Source organism: Lissotriton helveticus, chromosome 3_1, assembly GCF_964261635.1.
Source record: "Lissotriton helveticus chromosome 3_1, aLisHel1.1, whole genome shotgun sequence".
Classification (NCBI taxonomy): Eukaryota; Metazoa; Chordata; class Amphibia; order Caudata; family Salamandridae; genus Lissotriton; species Lissotriton helveticus.
The window spans coordinates 1,725,938,960-1,725,956,498 of NC_136061.1; the positions used below are offsets into that span (position 1 = coordinate 1,725,938,960).

Sequence of the window (17,539 nt, forward strand, 5' to 3'; positions counted from 1 at the left end):
CTCCAAAAATGAAATGAGTCAATCTGGTGCACTAGGGATTGCAAACAGTTCCCACAGGAGATGTGGCTGCAGAAGCTTTGGTGGTTGTTTGAGATGGAAAAGTTTGGTTCAACTGTCGCAGGACAGCTAGAGGCGCTTTAGAAGGGAGTGAAAACTTGCATTTACTTGCTTTGCCCAAGTCTAATGTGACATTTCAGTGTTCAACATACTGGGGAGTGCCCAGAATACCTACTGACTGCTGCTGAGCTTGAGCAGGCTAAGGTGGAATTAATTTGGGGTTCATTCCCTCCCTCAAAGTTGGCATGGAAAGCATACTCCTTATAAGGTTGGTAGGATGAATGGTTTGGGGAACTGGGAAGAGCAGGGAGAGAGTGGAGTAGGTAGGTGATTGGGAGGTTGAGTATTGTTGATATAATTGGTACCAAGATGGTAGTGCCCATCTATCTATTTTAATAAAATCCAACAAAAAATATTGAAAGCTAAAAATGTGGAGGACAGAGAAAGTTCACATTTCTGATAAGATAGATTGTTTGACATTTTAGTATCTCGGATTTGGACTTGTTTAGTTTCAGATTGTTTTGACCCATCCTAGTCGGTTGCCTTCAGCCTTCCAGAGACGGCCAATAAATTGTGTGGTGCCTAGAGGTAGATTTCCTTGCATTTTCCTCAACTATGAAAGTTCTGATAAGTGCACTAGGTTCATATGGGTTTTTGTGCAGTTGTTGAATTGGACAGCGTACAGAGACCAATGGGAATCAACATGGGACAATGCTGAAGGATGTTGCTTAACTCCTTTACTTGATTCCCTCCAGCTACCGTCATGGTGATTATCCAGCCCCCTGTTAATGTTAAGCTAACTATTGTCAATATTTCAAGAAGGCAACAATCATAATACCTAAACTGAGCCCAGTGCTTACTACTATAAAAAAACAGGAAAATACAGTATATAAATACAGAATATGTCAACTTCTGCATCACGTGCTCCTGCCAACTCATCTGGCCTACTCTTGAAAGATGGCTCCATTCCTTCCAAATTTCTTACCTGGCAAACTTAAGTGGATCTGTAAAACAAACAAACAAAAAAATAATATATAAAGAACGGAGACCTAAGAGAATATCCAGAGGTGCTAAAGATCACAAAAACCAACCTTCTTTTCTATACCTATGCCACCTTGATCGGGATGAGTTTTCTGAAGCTTCGTACGCATAAGACGCTCACTAAATCAGCTTTGAAATCACTAAGTTTTGAGGCGACAGTGTCAGTTTGTAACAATAAAAACATTGTAATTCAGGCATTAGATTTCAACATCTAACATCTTGATTAAGAATGTAAAGAAGTGATCCTATCAATAATATGATTTATGTCATGCAGTCTTTCCCTCCCCCCTCAATGTGTAGTGTATTGCTCTAGTAGTGTATTTATATCTTTTGACACTGTCCTTTTCCTGTTTGCAGAAAATAATAAAATGTATTGAATTAAAAAAAAGCACATTCTTTAGTGCATCCGAAAACAGTGTCCATTAGGGAATCAAAACACACTCCATGCTCAATCAAACTGACAAAAGAACATTTGGTAATCCACGATGAGCTGACCAACACACACTAGAAGTTAGACAAATGCAGCACTGTCATACTTTTGTTTATTTTGAGCCAATCATATTCTCTCACTAAACAAGACAGCTGATGAAATAGTTCCCCACACTCCTGAATGTGATAAAACCTCAACTAATTTATATCAAATATCTACCCCTAGACTCCAATTAGATTCTTGGGCAAGCACTACCAATATAACAAAAATTGCCCTCACAGCAATCCTTCTAATCCTTCTCTCTCTCACTCACTAAGTTTCTGTTGGCTTCACACACAACCCATTCTACCACAAGCCTGCTCCCTTCTGCCAATCCCCGCACCACTCCTTGTTCTTCATCGTCTATGTCCTCAATTGTTTCCAAATCCACACACTATTTCTCTACCTACTTCACCTGTAAAATCTCTAACTATGCAACAGCCCACTACTTCTATCAAATAGTGAGGTCCCCACTTCCTTAACTTCGCTAGCTCCCACTCAAATCGCCTGTCCAATATATACCCAAGTCATCAGTGACATGTCTTGAAATAGTAACACCCTCACTGAGCCAATGAATTTACTAATGTACGTATTTACCAGGAAAAGTGTTTAATACCCCCTGCTTAACATCCACAACATCCTGTCCAATAGCCTTGATATAGCCCTGGACTACACTGCCGCAAAGAACCTCTTAATAGCAGGACCACCACTGCTGTCAACAGTCTAGATCTATTGAGAGAATATAACTCAATAATTGTTGCGCGAAAGATCACATTCCCATCCTCAGTACCACAGAACAAATCTAGCTTCAAAATCCATCTTCAAAGAACCTGATTCAACCTGGTTTGTCAAGGAATAAATACAAAAACACACTCTAAAAAGAATTCTGCTTTATGTCAGACGAGTTCAAATAAAAATAAAGTACTCAGAATTCACCTTCTTGCCAGATCAGTCCTACACATAGTGCCCAGGCTGGTCGGAGTTGGAAAATGTTTGACCACAAATTGGCTTGTCTGATCTCAATAAGGAGGCTTCCCATTAATGCTGTGTGTATCTTCAAACTAGCCTGCAAGAACCAGATTGTACTACATTCACGTACCCCGAAATATCTTACTTGGAAGCCACTGGTTTCATGGGGGCAATTCCTTCGTAGGAGCTCTAACATCCTGCTCCTTGAAACTCCAGACTCCAAGAAAACACACACAAAAAACAATGGAACAGTCCTTATTGGGAAGTATCCCAGTCCCACATCATATTAGAACAGTTAAATAGTATCAGTCATTGAAGAGATAACTGTTAAACCTCCACTTACCAAATTAACATCGCCATTAACTGGTATGGGTTCAGGAAGCAGTAAACTCTGCCAGTCGTAAAAATAGACTTTACTATTGCTTTATTTTTTCTCCTCACTAGGACCGTCTCTTCTGTACAGACCAGATTTTCTGCACACCTTTTAAACTGGTTATTACTTTAATATCTATTTTGAATTGGGCAGATTCTGTTTGCTTACCATTTATGTGACCTTATGCTGCATCAAAGTTCCTAATTTGTATGCAGTGGCAGTATTTATGAAATATCTTCTCTATAACGCGGACTGTTGCTTGGGGCGGGGGTTGGTGTAAGAGGAGAATGTAGTTCATTGTATTAGAGAGGGTGGAGATGTGAAGCTGAACGAATGTGTGCATGGATCCCTGTACTGCCATCTACAACAGTGGCCAGGTTGGTTCCGAGTCTGTGGCAGAGTCAGAGGATGAAGTCATACCAATAAAGTACACTGAATACTCAAAGAAGCTATTCATTTATAGAGCACATTTGTGTTTCATGAGAAAATCGGTTGTCTCCGTTTCTAATCTTTAGTCCTTATTGGTGTGCCTAATTTTAGACTTGTTAGTGGATGGAAATGCAAAGAAGCTTTGCTGAATGGTTTGAAACTAATAGTGAAAATATATAGGATGTATGAAAGTACCACTTTACCTGTGGTGGTGTGAGCTGAGGCTCATAAATGTCAGTTGAGACACACGCAGACAACCTATAATTGTATGGAAAAGAATGAAAAGTTGGTGACTGAAAATCGTGATGATAGGTAGCTATATGGCTCCATGGATGAACGAGGATGTTCTCATCTGCAGAGACTGTCTTTATGCTTTCATTATAAAAAGAAAAATTACAGATGATGTTTCTTTTTCTTTTTCAGCGGGTATTTCTATGGGACTTGGATGAGACCATTATTATCTTCCATTCCTTACTCACGGGGTCTTATGCACAAAAATATGGAAAGGTATTTTCATTCCATTTCTACTTGATTATAAAACACATTTATTGGAGATTACCCAGTTTATGAATCTTTATTCTTCTTTTCAATTCATAGTTTAGGGTTGTATTAGTCAAAGTTTTTTTAAGAAGACCAGAACACAACTTCTATACACAGAATACAAAATTCAAACGATAAAGCAAACTTATTCTACTTTTTGAACAGTTTAACACAGAAAATTTACAAATTACACTTGGATTAAAGCCGCAATTATTTGCTTTTAAAAGTGATACCTCTGGATTGCATTGTGTATTTTAATTTGATAAACATCTTTTATAATTCTGCAATATCTAGCAAATAATACTGTTCTCTAGTCGATCTCTTACTACTGTTATGGAAAAAGTGCAAAAAACTAATGGAGGGTGACGTGTCCAACTGTCATAGCCGGGTGGATGTAATCCACAGAAGTCTGCTGTGTACCCCACGGATCACCCCTAAACAGATTGCATCCACCACTTAAGCAGCCACTACTAGATTGTGCAGAGGTGACGGAGCACGGGGGCATCTGCACCACGCTGCTACCAAGGCTTGAGAGGGAAGAACCTGGGGTTCTAATGGGCAGAGATAAAGTTCCCCAAGACAACATGGAGGGTGCGAAAGTGCAGGCCTAACTATTGAAAGCACTACTCGTGCACCAGCTTTACTTGCTGCTTACCGCAACCTGAACATCCTCGCCTTACATCCCTTCGAGCACCAAGAGAGGTTCTTCGTCACCCGGACCCGATGTTGTTAACGGCGGTGTCTCTGCGGTATAAGCCACAGGAGCACCGCGGTAAGATGGCAGCGACTCAATATTGATGGTGGGCTGGGGGGCCCACCCGAGGAGGTGACTGAGACACCCGCATGCATCGCTTACATGTAAGATGAAGAAAATCCATAGCCGAGAGGCACTGGAGCCAGAATGGTTGTGAATGCTCTGCAGTACCGAGTGCCTGACCCTAAAATGTCACCGCACTTGAGTAAAGCCCATGTACACTTACGTCGATCAAATGGAGGATATTGATTTTTCCCTTTTAAGACTGCACAATGATGTAGAACACTTTCACCTCCTCCCCAATACATGTTTGGAGCAGGATCTCAGTGGGCCTAATCAAAATTTGCCTAGCTCTAGTAAGGGTAAGTTTCAATTCTATTAAGGACACGGAGGCGAGATTTATGCCATTCTTCCTTTTCTTTATTTTTCAGCAGACATTTTTAAAGACGCATAACAAAACTACTACTCCCATGAACAGCAGGGAGTAGGACGAAAGGTTTCAGCAGGAGTCCTTCCTCTCTGTTCACAGTCCAGCCTCCACTTTGTCCATTCACTGTGTTTCCTCTTCCTCTTTCTTCATGTTAACCGCTCCTTTATGTACTTCATGCATCCTGTTTGGACCCATCATTTCCTGCAACAGGCAGCGTCAGAACCAAGTCCAATATGACCAAGCCATCAAAACAAACCCTAAACAGGCAATGCAATACATGACTATAGGCAATAACCAAGAATATACCAAACATTTCAGCTGACCCTCGAAACAAAGTACTTTCTCCAGAACGGGGAGGGTCCATGTCTTCAGCGATCGCCGGGTGGGATAATCCTTGCCTCCGTGTATAGAATTAAAACTTACATGTACTAGATCTAGGCAAATTTTCATTTTATGTCAGGAGCGGAGGCTCAGATTATGCCAGTTCAAATCTTATCCACCACCAGCTGAGCGACCTCCAACATTGGCTTAAAGTAGAACCTTTTAAAGGTCAAATCCGAGGACCAGTGGGCAGCGCGCACAAGATCTTCCAAATGCTCTCCGAGCGAAAATGCCTTAGAAGCCATTGCCCCCCTCGTTGTGAGCACCAAACTTTTTTGTCAATCCGTGCCTCCTGCATTACTCAATGTACCCATTTGTCTAACTTCTTTGTATGGTTTCCGTAATGCAATAAGCAGCTGTCTTTTACCCGGAGGGCGGGCCTCCTCTGTCAATTTTTCATATGCTCTGAGGCATTGTACCACGCACAGCTTGGGGGATTCTCGAAATGCTGGGTAGGAATTCACCTTGGTATGACATTTGGTCCTTCTACTGACTGTAAATGAAACCCCATCCACAAAATAACACTCTGGCCGAGATGTCTAGGGCATGAATGTCAGACGCATGCCTGCAAGAAACCAGACATAATAGGGTCGCCAATTTCGCAGAGAGCTCTTTGTGTGACAGAAATCTATTTGGTTTTCAGGATAGGAAAAGATTCAACACCAGATTCATAATGCAGAGTAGCATGGTTCCGGTGGGAGGGAAAGACGGATTCCCCTTTGGAGCCTACAAACAAATGGGTGCTCGCCCACATGAGACCCCTGGATGGGCGAGTGACCTGCTGAGGTTGCCGAACTGAAAGTATTGATGGAGCGGTAGGCCAACCCTTCCTCCGCAAGGCTCGCCAGAAAATTGAGGACATGGACTATATCTACACCCACTGGATCAACACTCCGTCTCAAGCAACAATGGCGCCATCTGTTCCAGGCGGAATGGTATCTTTTGGTTGTGCTATCCTCCCATGCTTTGAATAGCAAGGACTCAGCGTCTCCCGAAAGGCCCTGGAACAACCAGCATCGCCTGAGAACCGCCTGGCCATCAACCGAAGCGTCCCTTCCACTACCAGGTGAGCTCCGGATTCAGCAGAATGTGGGGAAAGTGAGAGAGTCGGATTGGAAAATCCCAGTAAAGTTTCAGAAGAACTGGAAACCACACTTGAGATCTCCAAAGAGGGGTGATCAACACAACCTCCGCCTGTTGGCAGCAAACGTGGACAGACCCCTGCATGATCGTGGGGAACTTGTAGCCATGTTCCCGATGCCAATCCTGGAGGAATGCATCCATCGCTTCCGCCTGAGGATTTGGCCTCCAGCTGAAAAACCTTGGTAACTGATGATCCATACTTGACACAAATAGATCGACTGAACAAGGATCCCACTTTTTAATCAGCTGGGAGAACACTTGGAGATCCAGTTTCCAAACAGTAGAATCCAAGAGGTGGCAAGGGTGCCATTCTGCCACCTTGTTCACTCGGCCTGGGAGATACTCCGCTGTGATCGACACTTGGTTGTCCAGGTTCCAAAATTTCCAGGCGAGGTTCACCAGTGCCCGGGACCTAGTGCCGCCCAGATGATTTATGCATCTGATGGCAGAAATATTGTCTATCTTTGGGAGGACACCGGATTTCACTCGGTCTCTTGTCCAGCACTGCACCATGAACGAGCCCGCCAGAAGCTCCAGAAAGTTGATGTGTAACGACTGCTCTTGTGCTGACCAGGCTCCACCCATGGAAAATTCTCCACATCTGGCCCCCCAGCCAGTACGGCTGGCATCAGACTCTATCACGATTTCTGGTGCTGAGCTGAAGATTGCTTCCGTTCCATGCCTTTGTGGGTAAGCCACCAAACCATCTCCTCCCTCACTTCTGCTGTAAGAGGGATGGATTGCGAATAAGTCAGCCCCCTCCCGATATGATGTGCCTTGAGCCGCTACAAGGCACAGTAGTATAATGGGCTGGGAAAGATGGCCTGGATTGAGGAGGCCCTCCCGGCAAGCTACTTGGCGCAGAGGTATGTGGTTTGGCCAAAGTTTGGCGAAGCTCTGCATGATTTTGCCATTTTCTGGGCCGGTAGGCTCAGGGTCGAAGAGGTGGAATCTATTGTGAACCCCAGGAAGGTCGCGCTTTGTACCAGGGTAATAGAGAGACTTCTCGTTGATGACTAAGCCCGATCCTTGCAGTAAGTTGACTGTTTGCAAGTGACTGGTCAGTGTCTCGGAACATTGAGCCATGAACAGCATGTTGTCCAGGTACATGATCATCTGAATGCCCTGTGCCCTTAGGAACTCCAGTCGGCCGGAGCACCTTCGTGAAACACCATGGCGCTGATGTTAGCCCAAAAGGCAGAGTGGTGAACTCGAAGACCTGACTGTCCCACCTGAACTGCAGGAAACGGCAGTGAGGGGAAATACTGGGACAGTGAGGTAAGCGTCCTTCAGGTCTAGTCGGACCATCCGGTTGAGTGGCCTCAACACATCCCTGAGAAGGTGAATACCCTCCATTTTGAAGTGGTGGTAAACCACCCACTCGTTAAATTCTTTAGGTTGATTGCTGGTCTCAGTCCGCCTTGTCAACCAGGAAAAGATTGCTGATAAAACCTTGGGGGTGTTCTGTAGAACGGCAAATCGCCCCTTTCTGAATAAGGGCAGAGACTACTTCTCTTCTCAGCTCCGCGTAGCACTGAGAGAAGGAAATGGGACAGGGACAGAACCCTTGGTAATGACGACCATAAAACTCCACCTGGAAGCCCTGCACCATCTGCAGTACTCAAACATGGCACGTGAGAGAGGCCCAAGCCAGGAGGAAGCTTGCCAAAAACCCCTCACTCGCAGGTGCACCGAAGGCAGCACACTCACCTATGGCAGGATTATTAGATTAGCCTCTGAATCATCCGTGACCTCGAAACTTCTGTCTCCTGGATGGGCTAGAATGTGTTGAAGCTTGCGCCATCCTGGTCTTCCCCAAGCCCGGAGCCTTGCCCGTCTGTCAGGGTTGGAGTAGGTGGACCAGCCAGTCGAGTGGCCCCTGCCACGACCTGCCCCTTGGAAAACGGGGGGGTGGGGGTGGGGGGGCGGGATAAAAACTCTGCGGTTATTGGACTGTGCCTTGTCTAATGACGTGAATGTCACCATGAGTTTGCTCAGTTCTTTCATGAAGGGGTCCCTGAACAAACCCCCTGGGCAAAAGTGCTGGCCTCCGAAAAGGCAAAGTCTCCCAACTTAGGATCCACTTTTATTAAAAGGGACCGGTGCCTCTGAGGGGAGAGCGCACAGTTGGCGTTCCCCAGGTACACAATGGCATGCTGCGCCCACCCTGACAGGACGTCTGGCGAAATCCGGTAACCTGATGCTTTAGCTTCCTCGCCCATATCCAAGATCTTGGTGACCGGGCCTACAGCATTGAGGAGCTTATCCTGGCAAGAACACCAGGACCAGTCAATACCCTTCTTAGGGTCCTTGACAAACTTGGCCAGGAATGTCACCATCTTGGGGTTAATGTCTGGGGTAAGGGCGACTTTGTCCTCCAGACAGGGGTGGGGGCCTTCCGCCCAGAGGCCGTTAAGAGCACCTTTCTCCATGGGCTTACACAGGCGGCTCGTCATATTTGGCTACTTTGTCTCACGTAACCCAGTCTGTAGACCGAGGATGGACAATATCGAAAAGGTCCACCATATCTGAGGGGCCTTCTGGGGCAGGAGAGGTGTGGGGAGCCAAGTTCTTGAGGGACCTGCGTCGTCTGTGTCCCCTGGGGAATCCCTAGTGTCCTGGGGATTCCTAGTAGCTTGGGGATTCCTAGTAGCCATGCGGGGGTGGTGTGGTCTGGAAATTATCCAAGGGGGCTGCCGGTACTGACTGCGGGAGAAGTAGGGTGCGCTAAAAACGCGTGGGTCATGCATGCAAATGCATCAGCGTCTACCCATGGTTGCACACAACCTTTGTGGTGGGAGGGCCCTTCTCCCTGCGATGTCTTTGGGGGGGTGGGGGGGGGACCTCTGAAGGATTCGGGGTGGGTTTAGCCCCACCTGTCACACTCCCGCGTGATCTACGTTGAGAGTCGTTGTTCTAAGAGTTCCATGGCCTGGTGAACAGCCCTGTAAATAGAATCATCTACTGCCTGATAGAAATTGTTGCCTCATGGCAGGAAGGACAAGGGCTCCTCCTGGTTCTGGTCTTGCATGACAGTAAGTAATGGGGCACCCAGTACGGGCAATAGGCAGTCCTTGAAGCGCTGTAATAATATGCAGGCAGTGCGTGGGGAGTTTCAAGCTGGGAGAGAACCCAGGCTAATTTGGGTGGGCCGGAGGCACACACCTTCGTGGACAGAGCCCTAGGGACACGGGCGCCCTGTGATAAATGGAGGGGCTCCTGCGACCCAATATTAGTGTCCCACACAGCGCTGTAGTCGCCTGTACAACTCCGCGGGGCGTCAGTAGCATAGCCAAGTACAGATCCCAGAGAGGTGTAAAATGATAAATCAGGAGGTTATAGACCCAAACGGGTGTCACTCAGAAGGCTGGGGACCGGACTAGCCTCTCTACTAGGCAGCGCTCGTCAGCACCCTATTAGTGCCTGAGTCATGCTGCCTAGTGAGAGGGCACAGCGCCCCCAAACGGTGGGAGGACCTTACCTCAACACAGGGTATATGGTTGGGCAAGACACGGAAATTGCGTCCTTTGACTACCGGGAATCTGCAGAAGTCAAAACGACACTCGAACATACCAAAATCAATGCAATAACCTTCCCCAGAAGAGAGACCGGTAAAAAAGCAACTTAACTTGCTGCCGAGCAGCGAAGGAAGAAGAAACACAGTGAAGGGACCAAGTGAAGGCTGGACTGTGGACAGAGAGGAAGGACTCCTGCTCAAAACTTTTTTCCTACTCCCTGCTGTTCATGAGTAGTAGATTTGTTATTTGTCTTTGAAAATGGCTGCTGAAAAATAAAGCGGCGAAGGAAGAATGGCATAATCTAAGCCTCAGGTCCTGACATAGAATTAAGAACCACCATCCTACATTGCATGATTTGTGAGCCTGGCAGGGGATCACTTTGATGGGGAGACTTGGGGTGCTCCCATTGTCCTCTGAGGCAACCTTTAAAGCATGAGCTTTTGGGCCTGGTTGAGCTTGTCATTCACTGACCCCGGTGTGTGTGCGCGCGGAAGGAGGATTCTGCATGGGGAGCCTGAAGGGCATGAACTTATCCAGAGAAATTCTCCGAACCTAAGCCACGTTTGAGCCTATTTTGGTATCTTTGGGTCTGTAAATCTTTTTTTCTCACCCAGCTGCATCTGTCGCGAAGGAATGTCCGGGCCAACAGAGTATTAAGTTACTTTGCCCCAGCAGAGGTCAATGTGGAGCTCCACAACCTCTCCACAGGGAGAAATGTGGCACTAACGTAGTAGGACCTTCTCTCACCCCTACAAGAATTTATGAAACAGTTGCAAGAGGATCTCAAAGCCAATATCAAAGCTTCCTTCAACTCCTTCAAAGCGGAGGTTAACTCTCCCCTAATTTCCCTCCAGGCCGATGTAGACTCGGTTGATACCCGGGCTATGGACATGGAGGCAAAACCTCAGCAAATTGCCAAACGGATGACCCCGATGGAGAAAATATTGGAGCTTTCCACTATAGACCACCCTCCTTCACTGTGAAGATTGAGAAAATCCCTCCCAACGAGACAATATAAGAGTACAGGGCTTGGCGGAAGGCAGTGAAGGCCCTGATCTCGCATGGTTCATGTTTGGCCTTTTCGTCAACATCTTGGGCGGTGAAGATCCAGAGGTGCAGATAGAACGTGTACATAAAGTGGGGCGGCAGGCTCCTGGTGAAGGGAAACATTTTAGCCAAGTTGAGCTTGCTTACGGTCAAGGAATTGATCCTTCAAATAGCGCGACACTGTGATAATATAACTTTCCAAAGTTATATCAGGACATTGCCCCATCTACCCTGTTTTGGAGATTACAATTCACACCAGTCACTGCAGCGCTGATGGATCGCCGCATTAAATATTGATGGACTTGTTTCTTTGATATTGCCTTTGAGTTTAATAACAAACACCAACATTTCACGGAGATTGGTGGGGCTGCTTCGCTGTTGGGAATAACTGAAGTAGGGGCTGATGTTCCCAAAGGGGACTCCCCGCGGTCTGCTATCACCGATCACTCCTCTAGAACATGGCTCCCACAGAGTAAGAGTGGGACAGTTGATACAAAATGAGAGGAGATCATGTTTTCTTTTTCCTTTATCTGTGACTCTGGGTTGCTGCGTCGCAGGTCCCCTCTTTACGATAACTTTGGTGCTAGAGAGTTCCTTCCTTGGCGCTGGGCCTACCTGCGAAGATGTTGTAACCTATGGTCATGAGAGGAGAGCAGAGTCTTTGAGGGTTCCCTCTATACGAGGGAATTCCGGATTGTCTGCAAAAGTTCATGTTAGAACTATGGTAGTTGTGAGTGGTCTGTGGTGTACTCGAGTGGGTTTGAGTCCAATACCCGCTAAATTCTAAACTAGATGATGCCACTAGTCTGACATGTTAATCATTTTTGTTTTGGATTGTTTTGTCTTATGATTTCTTTTCCTAGCATGATGGGGGAGGATTGAAGTGGGAGAGTTCGTATGTGGAGAGGGGGCAAGGGTGTAATGGGGGGGATTTGATGGGGGTGAGAAGGAAGGTACGATCTGTGAAACCCCTAGGTCCCTATCATGGAGCAGCTTCTTTTCACATGTTGAACTTGAACTTTCTAACAAGACGCTGAACACCTTGACATGGAATGTTAGAGGTCTAAATTCCCCCAACTAACGTCACCAACTCTCAAAATACCTCAGAGATCACCATTTTGATATAGTAGGGCCTACAAGAAATGCATCTTAAACGGAGTGAAGAAAGGAGACAACACCGCAAATCATACCTGCTTATATATAGATCTTCTGCTGTTACAAAACCGAAGGGGGTTGTGTTACTATTTCACACCTCAGTTAAATTTCACATTTTGGGCAGCAAGACATACCGGGAGGGAAGGATCCTAATGGTTAAATGGCTGTTTAGCGGCCGATTGTGTACGATTGCCACAGTGTAAGCCCCTAACACGGGACAATCTGAATTTCTTTTTGCCTTCTCTGTTAGGAATTATAATGATGCTCGGGGATTTTAATTTGCTCTGGGATCCCGAATTAGACACCACCCACTCACATAGAACTGACTAGCGTCCTCACCAAGGCAGCCAGATTGGAACTTCAGTAGTTGGGGGTTATAAATCGTCTGGGGGGAGCTGCACCCGCCAACGCGCGATTACACCTTCTTTTCACACTCCCATAGAACATATTCAAGGAACGATCATATTTGTTTTAGTCAGCAGCTTCATCATGCCGTCACATTGGTAGAGATACATCCAATCATTTTATCAGACCATGCTCCATTAGAGGTTATATTCTCATGGCCTAAACCAAAATCGGGTATCGAAGTTGGTACTTCCCTAATATACTCACGCTGGACTGTCTCTTTTGGGATAAAATTAGGAAAACAATCAAAGAATTTTTCCAGATAAATGACCGCAGTGATACGTCATACACCGCTACATGGGATGCGTTTAAACCGGCTATCCAGGATAAGTGCATTTCCCTTATATCCACTTTACATCATCAGAGAGTTAAGGAGAGACAGGCACTATAGGAGGAACTACTTCTAGCAGAAAAGGCCCATAAGACCAATCCCACTCTTGGCCTCCAGAGGAACATGACGGCCTGGAAGGGGAAGATTCAGGCTGTATATGCTAATAAAGCAGAGATCTCCCTCTAATGCCTGAGAAAGACCACCTTTTAACAGAGTTACAAAATTGGCTCCATTCTGGCACGACAATTAAGAATTAAACAGAAAAGGGCCTATATAGGTCTGATACAGGACGAGAATGGGACTGTCTGCCATTCAGAAGATGGGAGGGCAGGGGCCTTCCAAGCATTTTATCATCACCTTTATACCTCTGTCCTTGTATTCCGGGAACAATCAAGATTTTTTTAGATTCAGTCGCCATGCCACGACTCTCCGGGGATCTGAAGGATAGCTTGAATAACCCCATTACAAGAGGAGGTACAGAACGCGATTAATTCCCTTAAGCTCCATAAGACACCTGGCCCTGACTGATTTAATGCTCACTTTTCATAAGACTTTTAGTTTGGACCTTACCCTGTATTTGACGGATCTTCTTAATTATATAGCTGATTCTCTAGCAGTATCTCCATCAATGGTTGAGGCCTTAATTACTGTCATTCCTAAATCAGGGAAAACCCTAAAAAATGTGCATCCTACAGACCAATCACCCTGCTTAATATTGATGCCAAGTTGCATATTCGAATTATAGCTAATAGTCTAGGGCACGCTATGTCTGAGCTGATTCGCCCTGACCAGTCAGGGTTATCAAGGGACGTCAGACCCATGATAATCTAAGGCGGGTAATCCATTTGCTGGAGAGGCAACTAAGAAGTGCATCCCGGCGGTCTTTGTAGCGTTTGACGCAAAGAAAGCCTTTTATCTTGTGGACTAGCCATTCTTGATTAATACCCTACGCCACATCGGTTTTGGCACACGTTTTATTGCTATGATACAAAAAAACTAATAAAAGCAGGAATGCTCTAAAAAGCAACTAGGGAGTATTGCAATTTAACTGGCAAGTCTTTGTGTGAGTCTTGAAACTTTCTGAAATAAAATGGCAACATTTAAACAGAAGATGAAAGTCTGATGGGAAACATTTTTTTAAACCTCCACAGAAACCACAGATGAAGTGCTTCATAAATCAAAACATGATATTGAAAATACATGTTTTGGGGCTTTTGTGGGTAAACACGAAGGTGCTGAGGGCATGAAGAATAGAGCAGTTTGTTTAAATTAAACTCCCCTAATACCACATAGCGCTAATAGATAGGATTCCTTTTTTAAGGAATCAAAAAGCGGCTTAACCCACATTATTAGCCTGTTCGGAGGGCTACAAAAGAAAACTGTCACTTCCAGGAAAAAAACACAGATAAAATCCATTCATGTTCCTACTAGTTATTTATTTGTGTCTTTCCTGATGTTTTGTTCGAGACTGCGTTTAGAGGGATGAGAATGTCAAACTTTTCCCTCAAAAGTGCTGTAACCCCTGGAAAAATCATTCACCAAACAAAATTAAAGGTCCTTTGCAGAGGTAGCGTTCTGTTCTGTGAAGAAGTAAATATAACCGTGCTTTTTCTATAAAAGATTACAATAAAGGAAAACTGAATTATTCATTTACCTGCCACCTAATAATGGACCTAGTTCCTCTAGTTATAAGCACCAAGATATTGGATGTGGGTGGTGTAAACTTAAACTTCAATACATTTGTATCTCTCAACTCATGCTTAGCAATTGTCGCTAGAAAAAAAGTTCATAATCTGGTAGCTCCGATTGTCCGAGACCACTTAGGAAGGAGGCTTATGGTGATTCACTGACAAAATATCCATGTTAAAAATATAGATGTAAAAAATAGTGATGCAAAAATATTGATTATTAATACTTAAAAAGGCAAGTACAAAAATATTGATGTAAAAAAATATAGTTGTATAAAACATTGCATTTTATATATATATAATATATGAAATAATGTAAATAATATATAAAATTAAGCAGATGTAATCTAAATGAAAAATTTACAATAAATAAAATTAATTAAAACACATACATAATATATTTAAAACAATTACAACTATTAATTTTAATTTATTTTATCAGTTTAAAATTATATTAACATGTACAAATATATATATGTGTGTACCAATAAATATATTCTAATTAAAAAACATTATTTTATAAATTAAAACATTAAACTATTTAAAAATCTTCAACTTACATTTCCCACTCCAGTGAGTGCAACAGTAGGGAAAGTGTTGGATAGCGGAGGGGTAAAAATTACTTTTCCCACCCCAGTGAGTGCAACAATATGGAAAGTGTTGGATAGCCGAGGGGTAGAAATTACTATTCCCACTCCAGTGATTCCAACAGTAGGGAAAGCGTTGGATAGAGGGGTACAAATTACTATTCCCACTCCAGTGAGTGCCACAGTAGAGAAAGTGTTGGATAGTGGTGGGATAAAATGTACTATTCTCACTCCAATAGTTGTAAAAGTAGGGAAAGTGTTGGGTAGCAGAGGGGTAAAATTACTTTTCCCACTTCAGTGAGTGCAACAGTAGGGAAAGTGGTGGATTGCAGCGGAGTAACAATTAATATTCTCACTCCAGTCAGTTAAAAATTTAAAACAAACACAATTTTAACAATAAAAATATTTTCAAACCAAAAAAAATTAAATATATAAATGTTCAAAATACAGATAAATGTAATGTAACAATTTTAAATACATATAACAAATACCTACAAATATTATATGAAATAAAAAATAAAAATCCCAAAAATATTTTTAATTAAACATTATTTAGAAACAACATTAATTATTACATTAATTTACTTTTTTTAGTTTCCTATCTCATAACACCACGCAATTTACAACCCAAATCTAAATTTAAAGTACTTCCTCAACTAACATAATTAATTACGAATTAAAGAAATGTTATTAATTAAAAAACAAATTAAAACTCATAATGTATTTAACTTTCCACACTTTACCCCTACAATCCCCACAGCTAAAATTAAACTGTGAAAAATTAATTACACAATTAACTTATTTCCAGTTAAAAAACTAATAGTATTTAACTAATTATAAAGTAAAATTAATTTACTCCCCACACTGTACCCCTATAACAATAAAATCACCACACAAAAAATATAAACAAATACCCTAATTAAATATAAATTATTTTAATCCACTAACAATTAAACAAAAATTACTTCCCACCCTTTACCCCAAAAACCCCACAACCACCTCTAAACAAAATCGCACAATTACCATGATTATCAATTAGTTAATATAAATGAACAACTAATCATTAATTAAACATAAATTACTTTCCACCCTTTACCCCTATAAACCCCACACCCTGCACCTAAAATCAATTACACAATTTACGTAATTTGTTTTCTATCAATTAATTAATATTAAGAACTAAATATGAATTCATTAAAAATAAGTGACTTCCCACCCTTTACTCCATAAACCCTACAACTGAAAAAATCACACAATTGCCAATAATTATCAATTAATTAGTTAATATAAATTAACTAATTAATTAAACATCACTTATTTTCTACCCTTTACCCCTATAAACCCCAGAACCCGCACCCAAAATAAAAAAAACTATTTCCATAATTTATTTTCATTAATTAATATAAATTATCTAATTATTAATAAATCAAAAATAAATTATTCCCACACTTTACCCCTCTTAACCCCACAACCCACACTTAAAAATAATTACACAATTACCATAATTAACCAATTAATAATGAATTACAAATAAATGACTTCCCACAATTAAAGCTATAAAATCTAAATTAAAGAAATAAAAATGGTTAATTTATTATAATTAAATTACACCCCGCCTCCCCCCCCCTTCTCCTATAAACCCACTACGGAACTAAAAAATGCTAAATGTAATTAAAATATAAATCCAAACTACTAAAAATGTAACACATATATTAAAAAGCATAAATAATACTTATACAAAAAAAAGACATCACATACATTTAAAACATAAACTAAAATACATAACACTAATTGAAAAATCGATATTTTCAACATCTATATTTTTGCAAACCGTATTAATGACTTCTGTATTTTAAAAAACAATATTTCTTACCTTAAATTCGATATTCTTGCTGTCAATATTCCTGAATCACAATATTTCCAACTCGATATTTGCAACTCGATATTCTGTCTCAGTAGAAGCTCAGCATGAGAGATTCACCATTGTAAATTACTTTGTCCCTGTTATGAATGATGCAGCCACTGGTGTGACTGAAGTTGAAATGAGCTACTTTGACCTCCTCAGTTATTGTGAGTAGTCTTTAATTTTGCCTTAAAGCTACAAGATTGATTTTTCCCCGTACTTGTGTGACAGCATTTTTATCAAAGGGGATACTTTAAAATACTTCTAAAAAAAAAAACTGTGGATGTCGGACGAAAAGCACACCCAATATTCCTTTCTT

General features: G+C 42.6%; 1 protein-coding gene across 3 annotated transcripts in view; it reads left to right on the forward strand.

Annotated features, from left to right (window-relative positions):
• The window catches only part of EYA3 (EYA transcriptional coactivator and phosphatase 3), an 860,742-nt gene that overhangs the window by 616,447 nt on the left and 226,756 nt on the right, over positions 1-17,539 (forward strand). For all 3 annotated transcript variants that reach the window (XM_078682511.1, XM_078682514.1, XM_078682513.1), the window contains one exon: positions 3,762-3,845. In XM_078682511.1, the coding sequence (XP_078538637.1) occupies positions 3,762-3,845 (84 nt within the window). The remainder of the gene's footprint in view (positions 1-3,761; positions 3,846-17,539) is intronic.